This window comes from Monodelphis domestica, chromosome 7, assembly GCF_027887165.1.
Source record: "Monodelphis domestica isolate mMonDom1 chromosome 7, mMonDom1.pri, whole genome shotgun sequence".
Lineage (NCBI taxonomy): Eukaryota > Metazoa > Chordata > Mammalia > Didelphimorphia > Didelphidae > Monodelphis > Monodelphis domestica.
This window is the reverse complement of record NC_077233.1, coordinates 83,585,182-83,608,151: the sequence shown is the minus strand read 5'-3', so window position 1 is coordinate 83,608,151 and position 22,970 is coordinate 83,585,182. Positions and strand designations below refer to the sequence as shown.

Sequence of the window (22,970 nt, the reverse complement as noted above, 5' to 3'; positions counted from 1 at the left end):
TACTTTCAATTCTAAAGACAGTCTTGGTTTTTTTTTTCATTTCAGCTCTGAATTCTCTCCTTCCCAGCCTCTCCCATTCCACCAGAACTTAGAAAGCAAGAAAAACAAAATCCATTACAAACATGTAGTGTCAAGCAAAACAAATTCTCATGTTATCTATGTTCCTCCCCACATCCCCCAATTATTTTTTGACTCATTATAAACTCTGAGTTTGTCATCTTTCCATTTGGAAGTTGGTTCTATGTTCCATCATGAGTCCTCTGGAATTGAGGTTGATCATTGAATTGATCTGAATTTCCAAGTCTTCCAGCTAAGAATTTTGATCAATGTAAAAGGACTAATAATGAAACAGATTTTCCATCTGTCAGAGAAGTGATGGACCTAGGGAGAAAAATCAGAAATTTATGTCTTGAACATGACTGATGCATAAATTTGTTTTGCTTGACTACACATGTTCGTTACAAGGCTTTTTGTTTTCTTATGTTCTCCTTATATTGAAAGGGGAAGGAAAGACAAAGAGAATATAAATTTTTGTTTAGTGAAAAAAATTTTTAAATAGAAAAAAACACAATGGCTTTGTTGATAGACGAGTGTTCTTAGGGAAGCATACTTCAGGAAAGAAAATCTAGAGTATTTTTTTTCAGTACATTGAATGCTCTTAAAGTAATCTGAGACATTAATAAAGAAAAAATGTATTCTGAAAGGTTGAAATTTCTTTATTAAAATGTATATATTTTGTTGTCTTTTACATTTATGCTTAATTTTAAATATCATTTTCAAAACCAGATATATTTTAAAAACAAAAACTTTTCAGAATGCAATTAGCTTGGTGGCCTCTTCTATTGTTACTAATACATTTTAAATTCTAAAAGAATAAATTAGTGTCCTAAAGAACTTAACAGAATTCCTGGTATGTAGTAGGTACTTAATAAATATTTTCTGACTGCCCAATCAAAATTTTAGACATCAAAAAAATTTAAACCAGGATATGTCCTTTCAAACACAAAATGATCTCAATCGAAATGTGACAAAACTATTAAATCGGTGAATCACTGAACATTGAAAACACTGGAATTCTAGAATTAAGGAGAATTAATTCTGTTCTGTGATCTATGGGAATAGCTATCTCCAGAACAATCACACTTGTGATATTTTTCAAAGAAGTTTCTTTTACATTAAATTAAAGTATTGACTTCTGGGACTGATTACTTATTTGAGCTTGTCTATTCTTCTAAGGGGTGGAGCCTTTTACCTCCGTGGATATGAACCCATATTGGCTATTTTGCTGTTTTCCTGTGCGCTGGCCCTTCATGCCAGGCAGGTGGACTTGAAGTTACGTCTGGACTACCTCTGGGCTGTGCAGGTAAGAAACTCCTTTTCCTTTCGTTAGAAGTATTTGTATATAGTCAATAAGAGCAATAATTGTCTTTATATGAGCAAAACCATTATCAGAAAGAAAAAGAAAATAGATAAAAAGTAAAAAGAAAAAAATGATCCTGGCCCTTAAGAAGCTGACATTCTAACAGAGATAACATATGAATAACTAGATGCCTACAAGATATATACAGAGTATATGGAAGGCAATAGGTCACTAGGAGCCAGGCGAACCAGAAAAGGCTTCCAGCAAAAGGTAAAATTTGAGCTGAGTCTTTAAGGAAGCTAGGGAAACTAAGGAGCAGCAGTAGTGAGGGAATAGAGGATTCCAAGCATGAGGGGTCGTCAGTGCAAAGACTCTCAAATGGAAGTGCTTTTGTCTGATGTAAGGAGGAGCAAGAAAGCAAGGGTAGTTGACTGGAGAGGGTGTGGAGCAGAGTAAGATATTAAAAAACTACAAAGGTAGGAAAGTACTAGGTTATGAAGGATGTTAAAGGCTAAAATAAAGAACTTTATAATTGATCCTGGAGGTAATGGGGAAACACTGGAAGTCATTGAGAGAACAGGATGTAATGAAACTCATACTGTAGAAAAACCGCACTGGCAGAACTGCATGGAGAATGAATTGGAGCATGGAGAGCCTTAAGGAAGTGAGATCAAGTAGAAGGCATTGCCCTGTCCAGACATGAGATGATGAAGACTCCAACTCAAGTGGTGTGGTAGCTCTTTTCATAGAGAGAAGGGGAGAGGGGCAATTCAAGGATGACACTGAGGTTGTAAGCTTGGATGACTGGGAAGATGAGCTATTATCATGAGGCTGAATGTAATAGAATGACTATCTATGGGCAGTTAGATGACACAGTGGATAGAGCACCAGTACTGGAATCAGGACCTGAGTTTAAATCTGGCTTCAGATACTTATTAGCTATGAGACCCTGGGCAAGTCACTTAATCCTGTTTGCCTCAGTTTTCTCTTCTGTACCACTCCATATATTTGTCAAGAAAACTCATAGACAGAATTGGTGCACTGTGGTTCACTTGGTAAAATGAGTTGGAGAAGCAAATGACAAACCACTCCACAATCTTTGAAAACCTCAAATGGAGTCACCAAGAATTGTACATGACTGAAAAACAGATATATATATAAATATATATTTACATATATATATATGGGGGGTGAGGGGGGATACTGGTGTGTATATGCATGAGTATATAATTTGCATAGCTACCTGCCAAAAATATAATCATGTTGTTCAAATAACCTGAGCAAAACCATGAGTCTATAGACTTTGCCCACGCATAGTTACCATCTGCACTATGGACAACATCAAAATGTGGACATGTGTAGGCTGTCAGAATGTCCTAATCTATTGCTAAATTCCCAGTCCAAATACTTGTCTGGTTAATGATTTCTTGAGATTTGCTGAGAGGTTAAAAATGTATAAATAGATGTTTATATAATTGCCATCTCAACCTTAAACCAAAAGACTAGCGATTTTTTTCCTATCATTATCCTTTGAAGTCCCTAATTAAATTATGTAGACATCTAGTGGCCCTTAATGGAGAATTCTTATTAATGCAATGCAAAATTGTATAATATGAATGCATTAACCAGTTCTTACAGTTTCAACTATTAAAATTCAGTGACTTTTGAAGTCCCATGACTTCATGCTAGGAGTAAACCTTGGCTAGTCTTACAAAACTGGAAAGATATGTAACCTCTGTGTCACACAATGGCTAGAGCAGCAGACTTAGAATCAGGTTAACCCGAGTTCAGATCTATTCTTCAACACTTAATAGCTGTGTGACCCTAAGCAAGTCACTTAACTCCACCTAACCTCAGTTTCCTGATCTGTAAAATGGACATAATAATAGCATCTACCTCATATGATTGTGAGGCAGTTGCTAACATCAGTCATTTATTAACCATTAAGTGCTATATAAATACCTAGTGTCAATAATATTAACATGACCCTGGTCTGTCTGTCAACAGATGACTAGAGAAGCTAAGATCAGATAGACACATCAATAGAAGGCTGGTCATCAAGTGATGAATATTTTTGGTAATAGAAGCTTCATCTATTAACAAAGACTAGAGTGATTTATAGTCTGCAATCTTCCTTTTTCTTTCCACCCCCCAAAAAGAAACAAAACACATCACCTGATGATTGGATTCTTGGTATATGAGCTGGTCCTTTTATCATAGACCCAGACCTCCACCAGGTCTGTAGTCTAAGCCTCAACAGAACCTTCAAGAGCTTGTCCTTAGCTTAAAGACTTAGCCTAAAGACTCTATGGTCATTAGAGCAGAATTTAATTGAGGAATACTTGGCAATGAATGTTGAAGTTTATGTAATTGATATTGCATTGACTTGAGGGCTACATGTTTTAGTATACTTTCTTTGTTAGTGTCATTAGTCACAAGCTTAAAATACTAAATATTTTTCTTTGTCATCTTTCCACTTCTTTAAGGGGTTCACATTGCCTGTAGTTATAAAAGGTATATGATCTGTTTCCCTCCTGTTTTTATACTATGATATTTAACATTGAATTGTCTTTTATTTAGAATGTGTTGTAGAATATAATGTAAGGTGTTAATCTAAGCATAATTTCTGCCAGACTGCTTTTCAGTTTTCTTTGCAGTTGTTATCAAATAAGGAACCCTTCCCCTCCCCACAGGTAATTTGTGTTTTCCACTTTACCAAACACTGGATTTTGAGTTGTGTTGCTTTTGTTTCTCCCTTGTTTTGTCTTTCCTGTTGATCTATCTCTCTATTTTTTAACCAATATCAGATGGTTTTGATGATTGCTACTTTATAATATAGTTTGAGGTTTGGAAGTGCTATTCCCCCTTTGTCCCTACTTCTTTTCATCATTGCCCTGAATTGTCCAGATTTTTTTTGTTTAAGTTCTGGTATAATTTTATCGAATTCTACAAATCGTCTTCTTGGTGATTTGATTTCTTTTGCATTAAAATTGCAAATTAGCTTTGAAGTAATGTCATTCTTACTATATTGACATGGTTTAGCCCTGAGTCCTGAATATTCTTCTACCTGTTTCAGTCATTTTTTTATTTCCTTAAGAGGGCACTTCCTAAAACAATTTATACAAGAGTTTTGTATGCTTTGGAAAGTCAGACCCCAGATATTTTGTGCATTTCATAGGTATTTTGAATGAGATTCACTTTTAATGATTGTTTCTTGTGTTATGTTATTCTGTAGTTTTGAGGATTAATTTTATAGTCTGTAACTCTACTCAAACAATTAATTGTCTCAATCAATGTCTTTGATTTCCTAGGATTTTCCAAATAAACCATCACATCAGCAGCACATAGGGATAGTTATAGTTGTTCTCTCCTATTTTTATACTTTTGATTTCTTCTTAGATTTTTGTTTTTTGCTAGCATTTTGAGAACTATATCAAATAACGGTGGAGAGAGTAAGTATCCTTACTTCATTTCTGCATTTATTGGAAAAGCTTCTAGTGTGTCCCCATTACACATGATGCTTGCTTTTGGTTTTAGATAGATGCCTTTCATAATATTGAAAAAAATCCCTCTGTGCCCCTACTTTGTAACATTTTCAACAGAAAGCCATTTTTTGCAGCTATTGAGATGATCAAGTGGTTTTGGATGTTTGGGATTTTTGTAAAATTATATTGATTATTTTCCTAATTATAAACCATACTGTCATCCATGATATAAATCCCACTTAATCATTATGAATGATTTCTTAGCTAAATAACTATAGTCTGTATAATATGGTTTTGTTTAAAATTTCAGGGTCAATGTTTCTTTAATGGTATTGGTCTATAGTTTGTTCTCTTTGTTTTATGTTTAACTGATTTAACTGGTTTCGGTATTAGAACTATATTTGTCTCATAAAAAGATTCTGATAGAATCTGGTAGAATTTGTCTCATAAAAAGATTCTGGTAGAAAAAAATTCTCATTTTCTTGATAATTTGTGAAGTATGGCTACTGTTCTTTAAAAGTTGAATAAAGATCTCTTGTGAATCAGTCAGGACCAGAAGTTTTTTCTTTGGTAGTTCCTTTATAACTAGACCTATTTCCCTTTCTGACATTGGGTTTTTTCAAGATTCTACTGGTCTTTTCATAATTTGCGTAATTTATATTTCTGTGGGTATTATTAAATTTATTTTGTGTTCTCAGGTTTGTTAATATGTCATTCACATAATAGTCTGATTATTTTATTTTTGTGGTTTTAATGTGATTTTTACTTTGCTCATTTAATATTTGATTAATTTCATTTCTCCTCTTTTTAAAAATCAGATTATATAAGGGTTTATTAATTTTATTAATCTATTCAAAGAACCAGCACTTAGTTTTATTTATAATTTTGTCTCAATCAATGTTTCCTCTTTAATTTTTAATATCTACCCTTTTATGCATAGTTTAGATTTGTTTATTTGTTGGCTTCTTTGTTTTAAATGCATATTCAGTTCAGTAATTCTCTCTTTTACTATTTTGTTAATATATGTTTATAAAGATATAATTTTTTTCCTTAAGGACTGCTTTAGTTGTATCCCAGAAATTTGGATATACTCTTTCGTTATTGTCATTTTCTTTTTCATAATTATTTTTTCAGTGATTTTCCTTTTATCTATTTCTTATTTATGATTCCATTAAGTCTTCATTGGTCTGAATCTTTTGTTTATGGTTCCTAAACAAAGTATGCTTCTTTTTTTTACATTAGAATCACTAAATGCTATATTAATTATTTATGCATTTTTACATTTGTTTGCAATATCTCTGTGCCATGGCACATTTTTGATTTTTGTAAAATTTCTGTGTGGTGCTAAGGAAAAAAAAATATATATATATATTCTTTTGCTATCCCATTCAGAAGATGGCATAAGTGTTTTAATCCTAGTTTCTCCAGGAAATTGTTCAGTTCCATATTTTCCCTTTGATTTATCTTTCTGACATTTATCAAAAACTGAGAAAGAGAGATAGAAGTTTCCTGTCAGGAGTATTTTACTGTCTATGTGTTCTCATAGCTCAGATAAGGCTTTCTTTTTGATTTTGGATGCTAGGCATTTGGGGCATATAAGCTTACTGCTTTGTATATACCCACTCATCTCGTCTCATTTAAGTTTCACAACAAACTCTAGGAAAGCAAATGTTTTAAAACTTTTTTGTTTCTTGGATTTCTTGCATAATACAGTGAAACATATAGTATCCTTACTAGATTTTTTAAAAAAACATAGTTAAAAGAAGTGTTACATTTCAGATAGGCATCAATGAAAATAAAGATGGAATTTTTCTTCCATCCAAGATCAGAGATTCTCCAAAATCTGTCCATGAAGCAGCATTCTGTGAACCCCAGGTTAATACCTCTTGTACTAGAGATACTATGATTCCTGTTTTACAGATGAGGAAAACTGATTCTTAGAAAGATTAAGTGACTTTGCCTTGAGTCAAATAGCTGGTATGTTCCAGTAGAAAAATTCAAACCCAGGACTTGGCTACAAACACAGCACATTATCCACTCTACCATACTGTCACTTTTGCATATCCAGTAATACATTGGGTATTAGGGGTGAGTGGTTAGGTGAAGGGCTTAAAATGCTAATCTAAGTGAAACAGTAAATTCTTTAAATTGAATTTCTGAAAAAGTATTAGCATCCTACTTGATAAATTCCAGGATCCCTCGTCTCTCAGAGTATCCTGGCCAGGCTAGTGATCTGCCTCAAAAGTAGGGCTGAATTGCCCAGAGTACAGTTAATGTCTTTTTCTGACCCATACAATGGGATAACCTACAGTTTAGAGAGTCTTCTGGAGTAAAGTGGAGTGATGCAGTAGCCCATGGTCCCTGGAATCTCCCTCTAGTTGTATGGCAGCATATTAACCTGCCTGGTGTATGTCATCAAGTTCATCTGAATGGGAATAGAAACTAGAGCTGGCCAAAATCAATGTTTGTGTGTTTGTTGTTGTTAAAAAAAAATCTCTTTGTAAGATAAGGGGAAAAAAAGCAAAAACGACATACAAATATGGTTTTAATCTATCATCTCTTAAGGCCCAAAGAAAATAATATAGAAAAGTCCAAGTTCCTATTATAGCATATTTGATATAACATAGGAGTATGACCTGATCAAAAACGTTATTCCTTCAGCAATCACATATGAGGCACTTCCTGTGGGAACAGCGTGCTTAGGAATTGATGGAGATACAAAGTTGAGATAAAACCTGGTCCCTGTGCTCTTTGGATAATGCACAGTCAGACATGTCTATAATGTGCAGAGAAGTGACATTGACCTCAAAATCAAAACATAGAATGTAACAACAAATGGACAACTTTTAACATATTTGTGGGTTCAGGAATTGTGTTTCATCATATGTGCATGAGAACTATGCCGACTTAGACAGGGATAAAAAGGAAAAATCTAGTTATGTTAGCTAATGAATCTGTAGGAAGTAAAGGGTTATTGTTTTTTTGCTTAGTCTGAACTAGACTGTTAAAAAAAAGTCATTGTATTCCTTCTTACTTTGAAGTATTCTCTTTTTTCCCTTTATCATGGTATTCCCACTGTAGATATCATAGGTCATAATAATCTCTTACTAAATTATCTTCATGTTTCCTGCACTTCTAAAAGCCTTGCATGAGACAGAGATAACAATCTATCATGCCAGAAATTCATCACATTTTTGCCTTAGAGAATTAAAGATTTCCAGAAAGTTAGGGGATGATTTTACTCTAATAACAGCCCAAAATAGCTGGCCTGGTGTCTTCATAGAACTTCAATGTTTACAAAGGGCTTTCTGCGTTATAATCAATTTAATAAACATCTATAAAGTACATACTATATGCCAGATACTATATTAAGTGCTGAGGATACAAATTAGGAAAAGAATAACAGTCCCTGCCCTCAAGGAGCTTACAATCTAATGGTGAAAGACAATGCAGGAAAGGAAGCTAAAAAGTGAGGTGCATTGAAAGAAGAGCCACCAGGGGGTACTTTTCATGGGGTTAGAGCCACTAATGACAAATGGAGAGTTACCAGCAAAATTCTGAGGCCTCTATGATGGCAGACCTTGGAAGGAGTTTAGTTGTTCCACCATCCAGCCTTTTAATCAGAGGGAAGAGGCAACTGAGAAAGCTGAGAAGGTGTTGTATATCATCAAAAAATGAGTCAATCTGCATGATGATGAGATTTCAGGTGATAGGCTAATCAGGAGGAGAGATGATCTCCCATGGAGTGGAAGCCAAGTAGAGCTGGTAATGGAAAATCTATACATTTCATTTGAACCTCACAATAACAATGTAAAGTCATTAGTTCAAGCATTATATTGGGCTAAGGATAGGTACTGGACCTGTGATCTATATAGGGAAAACCCAACTATGGAAACTCCTTGCTAAAAAAACAGAAAAAATTGATTGAGAGCTTCACTATATTTTGATCTTATTTACCCAAGAGTTCATTAACCTTAGGTTCTGTTATCTTGGGTAATCCAGCCACTATTGTGACATCATTGCAGCAAATAACAGAACTCCTAGGGGACTGTTTAAACTTTAGTACAATGAACCTGGAATTAAAATAAATATCAAATTGTTTGCTTAGGTCCTTTGATATCTTGGCCAGAAAGATATTGGTACTTATTAGGAAAAAAAAAGCAAAAAACAAAAGAACTTTCCAGGATAGTGGGATCCTGAAGTTTGTTTTGGGGGGAGTTGTTGTTTAGTTGTTTCAGTTGTGTCTGACTCTTCATGACTCCATTTGGAGTTTTCTTGACAGAGATCATTAGAGTGGTTTGTCATTTCCTCCTTGGCACATGTTACAGATGAGAAAAATGAGGCAAATGGAGTAAAGTGACTTGTTTAGGGTCACACAGAAAGTATCTTAGACTGGATTTAAACTCAGATTTTCCTGGCTTCATGCTTAGTGCTCTAGCTACTGTGCCACTTAGCTGCCCTTATTTGAGGGAGATAACCAAGTAATTCACTTTAAATTTTTCTCTACCATTGTAATGAATCATAAATCAAGGAATAAACCTTCCATGTAATTAGAGACACTAAAAAATTTCTGAATAAGAACTCCACTTCCTCCCTGAAGTAGACAACTGAAACCATATATGAAGAACAAATTATAGCAACTATCAGTATATTTGTAAAGTAAAAAAAAAAAACTGTAAGCGGCTAATTGAATAATTTTGCCTTAACAATGAAGTCAGTTTGAGTAGATGAAGCCATGCTAATCCCTGAAGATTAACAAACTACTTCTGTTGCCCTTATTCAGGCAAGAAAATTTCATTATCTTGAAGCCTTATTCATGGGGAGCTTCATGAGGTAGATTAATGGAGTAGAAAGAACACTGAACTTAGAGGCAAAAGAACAAGGACCCTGATAGTGGAGGGGTTCAGTGACCCATCCTCTTTTCATCAACCTGACTGAATTTGGGGAAGTTACTGCTTTGGCATCCCCATAGAGATATCCCTTTCTCCATAAGGGTAAGATGGTGGTGGGATGGAGGAAGAGATCCTATTAGGACTCTGGATGCCATGACTCACTGAGCTGCCCTTGTGGAACCATCCATTGGTAGGAGATCTTTGATGCATTATCACATCGTCCTCAAAGATTGACCTCAGAGGTTGCAGCAGAGAACAAATATAGGAACTCACATTCACATAACTCTTTAAAGTCTATAAAATGCTTTACATTTTCTCTTTGGGGTTTATAATGAAGGAACTAAGGTCCAGAGAAGTGGTCCTGTTTCCATGGTCATATAGCAAGTGAGTTTCAGACCAGGATTTGGAGCCAAGGCTCCTTCCTCTGAGACCAGCTACTATGATGAGATAGACAATAAAGTCTCACTTCTATTTCTCTGTTCCCACCTGCAGCCTCAATTCCCCGGGTTCACAGTAGTGCCTCATCCCAGTGGATGATACCCAGGACTGTACTAGTAAATGTTTAACAACCAGTTCTAAAATCAAATGATAATAGCTAACATTTATGTAGTGCTTGCTGTGTTCCAGGTACTGTCTAAGCGCTTTGTAATTATTATCTCATTTGGTCCTCACAACAATCCTTGGAAGTAGTTATCCCCATTTTATAGCTGAGAAAATTGAGGCAAACATCAGTTAAATGATTTGCCCAGGGTCATACAGCTGGGAAAGATCTGAGGCTGAATTTAAACTCAGCTCTCCCTGACACCAGATCCAGCCCTCTAGATGCATTCTTACTACACTTTTAAGCTTAATTCGTATGATTAACATTTTCTCCTTCACTTTCTTAAGTCTGAACAATCAAGAAAATAATAAACCAGTCCCTGATTTATAGCATTTGCAGATTTCTAAAACGTAAATGGCATCACTGAAAATGAATCTCTAAAGAGCAGATAGGAGCTGGTTCCAGCATACTTTTGGAGGCTGTGCCAAGATATTCACTGTATCTGGGCATGATCTGAAGGGACCAGAGAGCAGGTTTGGGCTAGACAAACCCCCACCCCACCAAAACCCTCACATTGGCATAATCCTTAGCTCCTTTTCCAAGCTTTGGAGGTCATCCTGGCCCTAAAGTTGGAAAGCAGGATTGTACCACCTGCCTTTACTATGAATACTTTCTATTTATTCCCATATGTTCAGGTTCAGGTTCATGGCATTTACATCCTCAGAATGATGGGCATTTGTGGACTGAGACTTTTAATTTTAATTTTTTTTAACTCTTACTGTCTTAGAATCAAAACTAAGTATTAGCTCCAAGATAGAAGAAAGGTAAAGTCTAGGATATTTGGGTTAAGTGTCTTATCCAGGGTCATACAGCTAGGAAGTATCTGAGTTCAGGACCTCCCATCTCTAGGCATGGCTTTCTGTACCCTGAGCCACCTCGCTGCCCCCTGGGCTGAGAAATTTAGAGGCTCACTGTCTGAAAGAATAATCAGGGGAAGAGGAAGGAACTGGGGGGGGGGGGAGGATAAGGCAAGAGCAAGGGTGCTATTACAGCCTTTTTGTTGGCATGTTCTGTACCTTCCCCACTACACCAATGCAATAGCTATCATGTGGGGCTGGAAGTTAGGGATCCTCTCTTTTCAATCTATGAAAGTCTTTGTCTCCCAGACTGCTCATGGAGAGGCTGAAGGCAAGCCCACCAAGAGCCCTTCCTTTCTTTCCCTTTCAGATCCAAGTTATATCACTATCTGTAATTAAAATATTAAAATAAAGTTATGATTCTAAATCCCTTCCAAAAAATCCTACAACTATTTCATACTCAAAAATCTATTTCAATCAATACAGAAATAGTCCTGATAGAAAGCAAGTCTTGCTAGAATCTGTCAAATAATAGATGCTTAATAAATTGTTATTGATTCTCCATTTGATTGAATGTCTGGTAGGAGCCTAGTAGGCAGCATGAGAGCCCTATATGTTGGTGTGATGAGCAGAAGGTGGGATTCAAAATCAGGATCAGGAACACGAAATGCTTGTCTCACTGGTTTCTTTCTTTGACTGGGTGGTAATCCTTCTTGAGTCTTTTGAATCGTTTTGGTAGCACAACACCTGGTACAGATTACCTCCTCAATGTTCCACTGATCACTACTAAAATGAATCTTTGGTGCTTTCTATTTTTCCTGTTCGATCAATTGATTTCTTTAGTTTTTGCCTGCCTGTGATTTCATAAGATCATACATGATTTAATGTTTGCAAAGCACATTAAAAAATCTTAAATAACTATGTAAATGCTACCTATTATAATTATTAATATGATTATCATGAACCTTCCATGCCTTTCTATGATTCATCTATGATTCATCTCCTATCTAACTAGAATACAGCATAACTATCACCTCTTTTGCTTTGGATTTTATGCTTCTTTTAAAGTAGCTTGAGATTGAATTTACTTATTTCAGTCCCATGTCATACTTTTGACTTTAATTGAATTGCTACTTTGTTAAAAATTAATATTTTCAAAGTAATTTTTACATTTTCAAATTTCTAAATTTCATATTAATTTATGTCTTGTTCTAATTTCTCTCTGCTATAATTAAACCATTGATTCTTTGGATCCACATGTAGGACTTAACATTTATGTGCATAAAATGTTTTCTTTAATTTAAGCCACTGGTCTAACTCAGGAGATCTTTACTGGAACTTATCTCTTTAATATTTTGATACGTATATTTACAGTGATTAATTTCCTTCATAATCCTATATATTTAAAAACATTTTTCTTAGAAGAGGTTCACAGGCTTTATCAGACTGACAAAGGATGTCCATGACAGGAACAAAAGTTAAGAATTCCTGGCCAAGCATCGTGACAGATATTTGGAGCTTGACTCTGCTTTCCACTATACTAGGTTATACATTCCAATTTTATGTCACCTGCAGATTTGATTAGCATAAAGCTTATTTCTTCATTCCTTTATCTAGGATGTCCTAATGTTTAGAATACTATTTATATCTTCATGATGAAAACCAAATCCCTAGGTAAAATTGTGAAGCAGTCAAAATTTGTCTCTGATTCTCTCCACTTTTAGGCATTGCTCCTAAATTTGAGGCACTATATTCCTAAGGAGAATTGTCTTTTAAAAAGAGCCTCCTAAAAATTTAAAAGTCTTCAAAAGAACAAATCTCCATTGGAAGTATTTCTAGTCAATATCACAGGCATTCCAGGGAGTGTGCAAGAAGAAAACCTCCTAAGGAGTGGCCTAACAGCCTGCAATTCACATGATATAAGAAGAAAAGTCTATATATATATATATATATATGGTGCCGTAGAGGAAAGTATCAAAATGGAAGTCAAAAGACATGGATTCTAATCCTGACTTTGTCACTATTCTTTAATATCCCTCACAATGTAAGTCCTGTGTATACATACATTCCATTATATAGAAAATGAAGTATGTGGTCACTGTCATTCCACTCCATCTCCAATATTCTGTGGATATGAGCTTTCTTCTTGTAAGTAACGAGAAGATAAAGATCAGGGATATGTGATAGTAAATTTTTAACAGTCAGGCTCTTCAGAAGCAAAATAAGTTCATTCACACAATTTTCAATTAATGAAATTAATCTACATTATTAACACATTATTTTTTATAATCTAATCAAGAGAATAATAAATCAATCTATGACTTATAAATTGCTGATTTTTGAGGTATAAATGCTCATATCAAAAAGTCAACATTTGGCTCCAAGGACCGCACAACTCCGAAAGGATTTTCCTTGAAGATCCCTGGTAGAAACATATTATGTATGACTGGACAGGAAATCATGTGCAGTGGGACAGACCTTAAGAATTTACATGTATATATATGGTTAATCTTCATCAATCCCTATTCTCTGGTGGTAAATGGACTGTTTTAGATAACAAATATGAGTGGTGATATTTCTTTTATAGTAAATTAGCAAGCATTTATTAAACACTGGATATAGTTCTGACTTAAAGAAGATAAAATTTACTTTTCATGAAGCTTAGGAATATCCTATCAAATCATATCTCCATATTTTTACTTTAGAAAGAATTATTACCAAAGATATAAATTTATTCTTTTTCAGAGGCAGTGTGGTATTGTAGAAATAGCACTGGGTTTGGAGTTAGATAACCTGGGTTTATGTTCCAGATCTGGTATTGTGTGACACTAGGGTAGTCACATCCTATTAAAGCCACAGTTTCCTCAAAATGAAAAGATGAGACTAGATGACCTCTAAAGGTCCCCATCAACTCTACGTTCTATAATCTCACAACCTCTAAACACTGTTACAAAGAGTCCTAAAGCTGAGAAAGGAAAAAGCAAAAGCAAAAGATCTGCCTGCTTCCCAAACCATTTCAGTCTCTTAAATCTAGTTCCAGTTTAATGTTCAGAATCAAAGTTTCTTCTTCTTCTCTCATAAAACAAATGAATATTTCTATAGGATTTTCAGACTTAAAAACAATGATAGTCTAAAATTGAACTATAGTATGAAATTGAAGTTAATGTCAATTGAAGAACAATGGAGAGTTATTGGATGGGTTTGTGTGGGCTGAAGCACAATGAAATTACACAAGAAATGATTGACACAAGGTTATCAAAGAAACAGAAGAATAGAATAGAAGATGGGTTCAAGACAAAGGCATGCTTCTTCGATATCCTCATGAGGTCAAGAAAAAGCCAAGAAGACTCAAAGAATGTTGGGTGACTATGACAACCCTTTGGTAAATTTCTGAGAATTTCAGTGGACAAGAAAGTAGACACTGACATGTTTTCAGTTTGCACAGTGGAAGAGAATGCTTATATCATTAAGATTGCAAATCCACTGGTACATGAAGGGAGAAATAAACAAATAAATAAATAAATGTGACATTTTAAGAAACCTTTTATATGATTGAAAAGTTGGAAATTTTATCTGTAAACATTTCTGAACTGAGTTACTTAGAGTAGTGCTTTAAGCCTCTTCAATTTAACTCAAAGGCTTTGCTATTGAGCTCACTTCTCCATCAGATCTCATCTCCTAAATCATGCTCTTTCTTGAAAAAGGCAAAGGAGGATAAAAATATCTATTGCAGTTTCCTTAGAAATCCCCTTTGGAAAGTACACTCAATTGTCAGTCATCGTTTTCTGAGCCAAATGTCAGTAAAAGGACTTATTTCAGTTGCTGTTTGTATTCATATAGTGTCTTATGGTTGTTCGATCTTACTTGTGGCTCCCCTGCCCTCTTGTGGTTAAAAACTTAATAGTAAAAGAACAGCAGTATTCTGCCTAGGATTCTTTGCATTTATACACTCTGGAGGTTTCATAGAAACATCCCTTCATAGGCAAAATTACTAAGTGAAATACACCAGCATCAAGTTGGTTAACTAGTTGATTGTTTGAAAAAACAAATTATAATTCAGATTCCATTATCTTTTTTTTAACCCTTATCTTCCATCTTAGAATCAATATTGGTTCTAAAGCATGAACGATAAGGGTCAAGGAAATGGGAGCAAAGTGACTTGCCCAGAGTCACACAGCTAGTAAGTATCTGAGGACAGATTTGAACACAGGAACTCTTATCTTTGAACCTGGTTCTCTCTCTACTGAGCCATCTAGCTACTCCCAGCCTTAATTATCTTTTAAAACTTAATGACACCATATGACCATATGACATTGTGGCAAGAGGACTCCATTGGATTCAGACTCCAGGAAACACTGATTTACATGCTGAACCCTGTAACTTAATTACCTACATGATCCTTAGCAGGTTACTTTCCCTCAATGAACCTCTGTTTCTTCATCTATAAAATGAAGGGATTGGGCTGGATGATGTCTAATCTTCCTTCTTACAATGCTAAATAGGAAGATGATTTGTAAGTTTTATCATGATAATGATAACAGTGTTCATAGTGCACTTAAAAAATCTGTAAAGCACTTTATGTAGATGTAGATTAAAATCTCAGGACAATCTTGTGAGGTAAGTTCTATTGCTGACCCTACCTATTTTAGAGATGTAAAAATGGAGACAGTTTAAATGATTTGTCTATGGTGACACAGCTAGTAAATATCAGAAGCAAGATCGGAACCCAGTTCTTCCTTATTCCATGCCCAGAATTAATGTGAATTTCTTCATAAAATATCATATATTTATGCTTGTATCATACCTCTAGTATAAGGCATAACATCAGTGACTAGATTTTAAAATGTTTCCCCAGCATCTAGCACAGCATTAAGCATGTAGTGGGTGCTCAATATATGTTTACTGAGTGAACAAGTGAACAAATTAAATGACTTGTGTCTGATGCATGAGCTACTCATCTTTATACAGTTGTTTTCTCTTCTTCATTGCTTGTCTTAGTATCTTCCCATTCCCCTAGCTCTGTTTCTTTCTCTCCCTCACTCTCGGTGGGCTATTTGGACATTCTGAGAGTTCATTTCTGTGTAATTTAGGATGATTTAAAATTGTAGAATCTGTGAAATTCAAATAACTGCCACTGGAGCTCACTCATTTCTATTATGAGAGCACTTCAAACTGCCTCTCACCTTTACAGTTCTGAGTTCCTTTCTATTTCTCTGCCAAATCTTCTGCATTTGAGTGGATACTTAATGCGAGTGGATAAACACTGAGCTCCAGACCTGTGGAATCACTGCCTAGTCTTCATATTTATCATTATTGGATTTATATCATATAATACATGTTATATGTAATATATATTGAATTATATCATTATCAGATGGCTCTCTAATAACTACTAGGATGAATTCTATCGAGATCTATAGAGAGGTTCTATTCCTTTCTCCCAGGTAGAGACTCACTTTCTTTAGAAGCAATCTATATCAAATATGCATTTAGAATGTGTTTCAGTCCACAGTGGAAGCAATTTACAAACAGAATTGGGTACTGAAATGATCCATGTAAGGAAGCCAGTTTTCTATTTTAGAAAGCATAACAGTACTTCCTTAAGAAATGACAGCCTTCAAAAAGATAGTCATCTCAGAAAGAATGGTGAGCCACATCGTAGATACTTAGGGACATGATTTCCAGATTTCTCAAATGCTGGAAGGTGATGTGGACAAACTGGGGCCCTGAATAGGAATCCATAAGGTGATAAGGGAAGCAGTTGTGACTCAGTGATTAAGAGTGATAGGCTTTAGTCAGGAAGACCAAAGTTCAAATCCAGCCTTAGATACTTCCTAGCTGTGTGACCCTAGACAAGTCACTTAACCTCTGATTGCCTGACAAAATGATACTGTGTAAATAGAATTTTGTACTCCATTTTTGTCCTCATGTTACATCCTTACATTTTGGAAATAAAGTTTCTGTAACTCTTAACCTCTCTCTCTTCTCCTGCAAATTGCAGTTGGGAAAACTCTTCACTCAGGTTCTTTCTATTTCCTCTACTTCAAGTGATTATTAATAAATCTTATAAAATATAATACTTGGAGTTATTGGATATTAATGTAAATCCTACAATCCACTGGAGAAGGAAATGGCAAACCATTCAAGAATCCTTGCCAAGAAAACCCCACAGATTGCTATGGTCCTTTGGGCCACACAGAGTTGGACATATCTGAATCACTGAGCAAAACCACCACAAGGTTGTGACTCTTCACGTAGAAGAGTCAAAGATCCATACAATATTTACATTGGAAGGAACTTCAGTGTATACTTAGTGCAACCCAACAACCCAAAACTTCACAAAATCCCTTTCCAACATACCAGACAAATGGCGATCTACCTTTTGCTATACATACTCAATGAGGAATCTGCCAGTTCTTTTTGAGGCAGCACATAATATTTGATATAGCTAAAGTACTTAATATTTACTGTAATTATATGTTCAATAAGGAATCTTCCACTCCCTTTTGGGACAGCACATTCCTCTTTTGGAGAGCTTCAATCATTAAGAATTTTTTCTTGACATCAAACTTGAATTCCCTTCCTGACATCTTGTGCCTGTTGCTTCTAGATCTGCATTCAATAATATAATAATATAATAATTGAATAAAACAAGTGCCACTACTTTTCTAAGTGACATTAAATCTTCAACTACTTAAGGATAATGAGCATGATTCAGAGTTGCAGCTTATTCTGAATTTGGTCATTAATTAACTTTGTTTTAAGGGCACATGTTGCTTCCCAATTCCAGAGTGTCTAAGAAAGGAGGACAGAAAGAGAACCATAGTATTGGTGGCTAGGCACTGGTAAATTTTTAGTAGCATTCACATTTTTAACAGCATTCACCTTTTGAGTTGGGGGAAGTATAGTCACAAGGGACTGATGTAATAGATTTGTAGTTCATGCATGATGTCATGGAAAGAGCATTATTAGCCTGGGGATTGGTGATAGAAATGGACCAGCCCAAGGGCTAATCAATTTTAAAATGCCAAAAATGATGATAATGACAACAATAATGATCATTTGCATTTAGATAAGGTTTTGAGGTTATGAAGCACTTTCCATACATTTTTTCTTTTGATATAATCTCTTTTTGCCATGTTAAATTTTTATTGACTTAAAAATGTTAAAAAGTAGATTCCCAATCCATGTTTAAAAAAAAGTCAAAGACAAGAAGATAAAGTTGCTGCTTGCTTGCATAGGGTTGGCCCCCTCTTTTCTGGTAAGCCTCCTTACTGAGGTCCTGATGTTCTCTGGCTTCATTATGATATAAAAGGAACTGATGCTCAGAGATGTTACATTACTTCTCCTTGATAACACTGGCATAAAATGAATCTTTTAAAGAAAAGTCTGATCTTAATCCAAGTCAAGTATTTTCCACAGCTGACTTTTCTATGCTATCAGTGTCCCCCTGAATGATCAGTAATGTTATTTTAAAATAGAAGTTTTATTGGTATCTTTTGTTTTTACATAACCCATATTTCCTTCCATATAGTTTTCCCCTTCCCCTCTTAACAGACCATTTCATTTTTTAAGACTAAAAAAATCAGCAAAACCAATCAATTTTTTTAAACTTCAAATTATAAGCAATATGTTATGACCATATGACCATAGATCCTACTTATACAACAGATGTGGGAGGTAGGTGGAGGATTGGTTAGCTCAGATCTTCCCAGTTCTCTTTAGCCCAAATGTGGCCTTTATAATTTTGAAACATTCATACTTTTGGTTTGCATTTGTTATTTTTGTCACTTAGGATCACTTTGCTGGCTCTAATTACTTCTCTTTGCATCAGTTTATGTATGTCTTTCTATGTTTCTCTGAATTCATCATTTCTTAAAGCATAGTGACATTCTGTTTTGTTCATGTGCCACAATTTGTTTAGCCGATCCCTGGAGTGGACATCAATTTTATTTCCAGTTCTTTGCCACTACAAAAAGTAGTCCAAATATTTTGGCATGTATGGAAACTTTCATGTTATCATTGATCACCCTGGCTATTACTTCAAGCAAAATCTCTGAATTAAAGGATATGAACACTTACTAACATTACTTGTATATTTCTGTAATATTAACTTCAGTGTAAAAAAACTTAATTCTCAATTTAGTTGAATTTTTAATTTTAATTAAATTTTGAAACACTGGCAGCTTCCTAGGAAAGAAAATAAAGATTTTTGATGTTATATGGAACCAAAATTTTATGAACTGAACCTGGCATGGGGTAATCACCTAACACAGAAATATTATATATATAAGCACTATGTATCCTCATTAAAAATTAAAACTTGGGACAATGGCATTGTAGATTTAAAGTTACTAAGGAACTTGGGGTTCCTTAGGGTCATCTAGTCCCACACCTTCATTGTACAGATATGGAACCAAGGTCTTATAATTCTATGATTGGGAGAAAGGGAGGAGGGAAGTGAAAAAGTCACCATTTAAGAGTTACAGTTTCTGTTTCTTGCTTATATAATTGGACCCCTCAAGCCAATTATACACTTTTTTTGAGTGTATGGACTATTCTGACATGTAATTTCAGCAGAAAAATATCAGGTGACACTGAAGCATTGGAAATGATGACAGCTAGAGCAAGCTATATCCTTTGAAACTAGAAATAGAGCGTTATATTTAGAAATATAGGTATTGTATGTCACCAAGGTAACCTTCGCCTGGGCACATACAGTCCAGTGGAGAAAACGTGGGAAGGCACAGAATTGGAGCAGGCTCATATCATTGAGTGTGCATATTGAAAGGTACACAGCCATTTCATTGAAAACAGGACATATTTCAAAATCATTGCCCATTCCTTCCTTCTTCCCCCACAGTAGTAACAATAATACATATAGTTACCTTCTCTAAAGAAAGCAGAATTCTCCTCAATGTGTTCTTTTTCTTTCTTTCTTTTTTTTTCTTTCTCTTTCTTTCTTTCTTCCTTCCTTTCTTTCTTTCACCCTTTCTTCCTTCCTTCCTTTCTTTCTTTTTTCTTTCTTTCTTTCTCTTCTTTCTTTCTTTCTTCCTTCTTTCCTTCCTTTCTTTCTTTCACCCTTTCTTCCTTCCTTTCTTTATTTCACCCTTTCTTCCTTTCTTTCCAAAAAAGCAATACTACAGTGAAACAAGTTGCCTGATTACATTGTTTTTTAGGTAGTGAAGAAGACTTCCTAGCAATTTTTCTGCCAAATGTCCCTTGTCTTCCTTATTCAGAGTCTTTCATCATATTTTGTAGAGAGATGTCTGAAGGCACGTTTTTTTCTTTTTTTTAGAGTAGGTGAAGATGTTGGTAATGTTATAAGTTCATTTAAATGATAGTTTTCATTAAAAATGGTCTGCTGGCACTGGTTATACCTTGGTCGGATGCAATTGAATAGCTGTGAAACATTCTGTTGGCATGTTGACATTTCATTAAGACTGGTTTTGTCTAATTGTTCTCACTAATGAATGAGGCATTCCTTGGAAACCTGGCTTTCAGATATGTGCATTGTCACTTATTTTAAACAAATATAACCAGTGAAACTTGAGGTTTCAATAATAAAACTGATTTTATTATCCAATTATGTAAAAATTAATTTTATATTAAAAAACTAATAATAAAAATAGAAAATAAAAATAAAATAAACTCCTAATTTTAAAAAATGACTTCATTTGAGTTTTACATTCTGAGTTTTGAGGATTTCTGTAATTTCTATAAGAGCAAGATGTTGCATTGTTTTAACATCAGGAAAGCTAAGGCACTTATTGCCAAAGCTAGAGAAAGATCATTTAATGTCTACAAGTTCATGACTCATTACCTGTGATGGAATGAAATAATTCTCACATTTTAATGGGAACATAAGCAACCTTACTTTATTTAATTTCTTCTGTACTTCAATGACCTATGATTTTATTAACATGGACACTCAGAATCACAGTCTCAAATTTTCAGAGTTGAAAGGCCAACCCTTAAGAGAAAAGAATCTCTTCTATAACTCATCTGATAAGTGCTCACCTATCCTTTGCTTCAAGATATTTGGAGAGGAGTAAACTATTTTTGTCAAAACCACCTCTAAACTGAAAGCTTCCCCTTACATAAAGCCTTAATTTGTCACTGCAGCTCCCACCTATTGCTCCTATTTCTTCCCTTTGTGGCCAAATAGAACTCTAACCCTCTCTCCACATCATATCCCCTTTGTAAATAAATGCTTGAAGACAGCTATGATATCTCCTATGAAGTCTTCTTTTTATGTGGCTAAACATTAGCAGTTCATTCAGTCCTGATAGAAAATGGATTAAAGGATCTTCACAATCTTGGTTGCCCTTCTCTGGACATCAGATGACTCCCATTATTATAGGTCCTGGTCTGTCTGTAACTTGGTAGTCTTCAAGAGTTTTGGTGGGCAGAAAATGTAACATTCTATAGACAAGCTGATAATGGATTGTTCCATATTTAGCTGAACTGGTCCATTGATAGATCTACCATTGGCCTTTCCCTAAATACTTGCCATTAGGATCTGCCAAAGATTGCATTTCATTATTGTAGGCTTCAAGAAACCAGGATCATTTCTATGCTCAGATGAGAAAGTAGGGCAATATTTTAGTGAAAGCTACATTAAAATATGTCCTACAATTTGGGGTTCATACTTTATTAGTAAATTAATTTCTATATTTTATTTAATATGTATCATACTGCATGTATTAAATACAATTTCTTAACATCAGCATGTGATAGCCATAATAATAATCCAAAAATTATAGTGTATAGTATAAACAACATTTAGAGGCAATACCATGTATGATTCCTACATAGTATTGGTTACCATACTTTTGTGGTTATCTGATGTGGTTGTGCTCTCCATTGGTGCCAGTTGCAACTTATTCTTGACTTATTATGATATATGATTATTGTTCATGAAAACCTGTAGATTATTCACAGAGGAGCTACTTGGTTTGCTGGAGGTCTTCAAGAGTTTTTTCTTTGTGTATTTTAACATTTTCTCAAGATACCTTCTGGACCAAACCAGTTCATTCTAATAGCTGATATGTCTAACAAAATAGTCTTTATTCAGTTGATTTGGGTATTTGTAGATCAGCAATAACAATTTGATATATTTTAAAAATATCCATTATTAATATTACTACAACTACTTGTTACATATATAACAGAGAAAGAGAGAGAGAGAGAGAGAGAGAGAGAGAGAGAGAGAGAGAGAGAGAGAGAGAGAGAGAGAGAGAGAAGTTGAAACTTGTGAGTGATTCATAAGTACTGTTTTATAGAGGAATAAATCAAGACTCACAGAGTTTGTGACTTGCTCAAAAAATGTGCAAAAAAGTTACAGAGATGGTATGTGAATGAGGACCCAGTAACTGTGAATCCAATATTTTTCCATAGCATTATGTGATCAAGTACTAGTTTTATTTGTATACTCTGCTTTGTATAATAAATGTGTTCCTGAAAAGATTTATATAAAGCAAATGTTCAGAAACTCAACTAAAATTTCCTAAACATTGTCATTCCATAAATATCTCTTCTTTATTTTTCATTAACCAGTGATAGATAGTATCTTACCCATTAATTTTGTTAGTCCTCTAGCATCTCCATAAATTAATGAAATATCCTATAAGTAGACATTTTAAAATGAGAGGACAGTTATTTAAAAGAGATTCTTCCTTTAAAGCAAGTCCTGTGTTTTAGGAATTCACATTTTTACATCAGAAGGACATTTTTTTCAGTCTTTTCATTCATGTCCAAATCTTCATGACCTCATTTGCAGTTTTACTGGCAAAGATATTGGAGTGGTTTGCCATTTCCTTCTCCAATCCATTT

The 22,970-nt window shown here is 34.7% G+C and overlaps 1 protein-coding gene across 2 annotated transcripts in view; it reads left to right on the top strand.

Annotated features, from left to right (window-relative positions):
- Positions 1–22,970, top strand: part of ADCY1 (adenylate cyclase 1) — a 367,557-nt gene that overhangs the window by 309,179 nt on the left and 35,408 nt on the right. For both annotated transcript variants that reach the window (XM_056804875.1, XM_056804876.1), the window contains one exon: positions 1,237–1,363. In XM_056804875.1, coding sequence (XP_056660853.1) covers positions 1,237–1,363 — 127 coding nt within the window. The remainder of the gene's footprint in view (positions 1–1,236; positions 1,364–22,970) is intronic.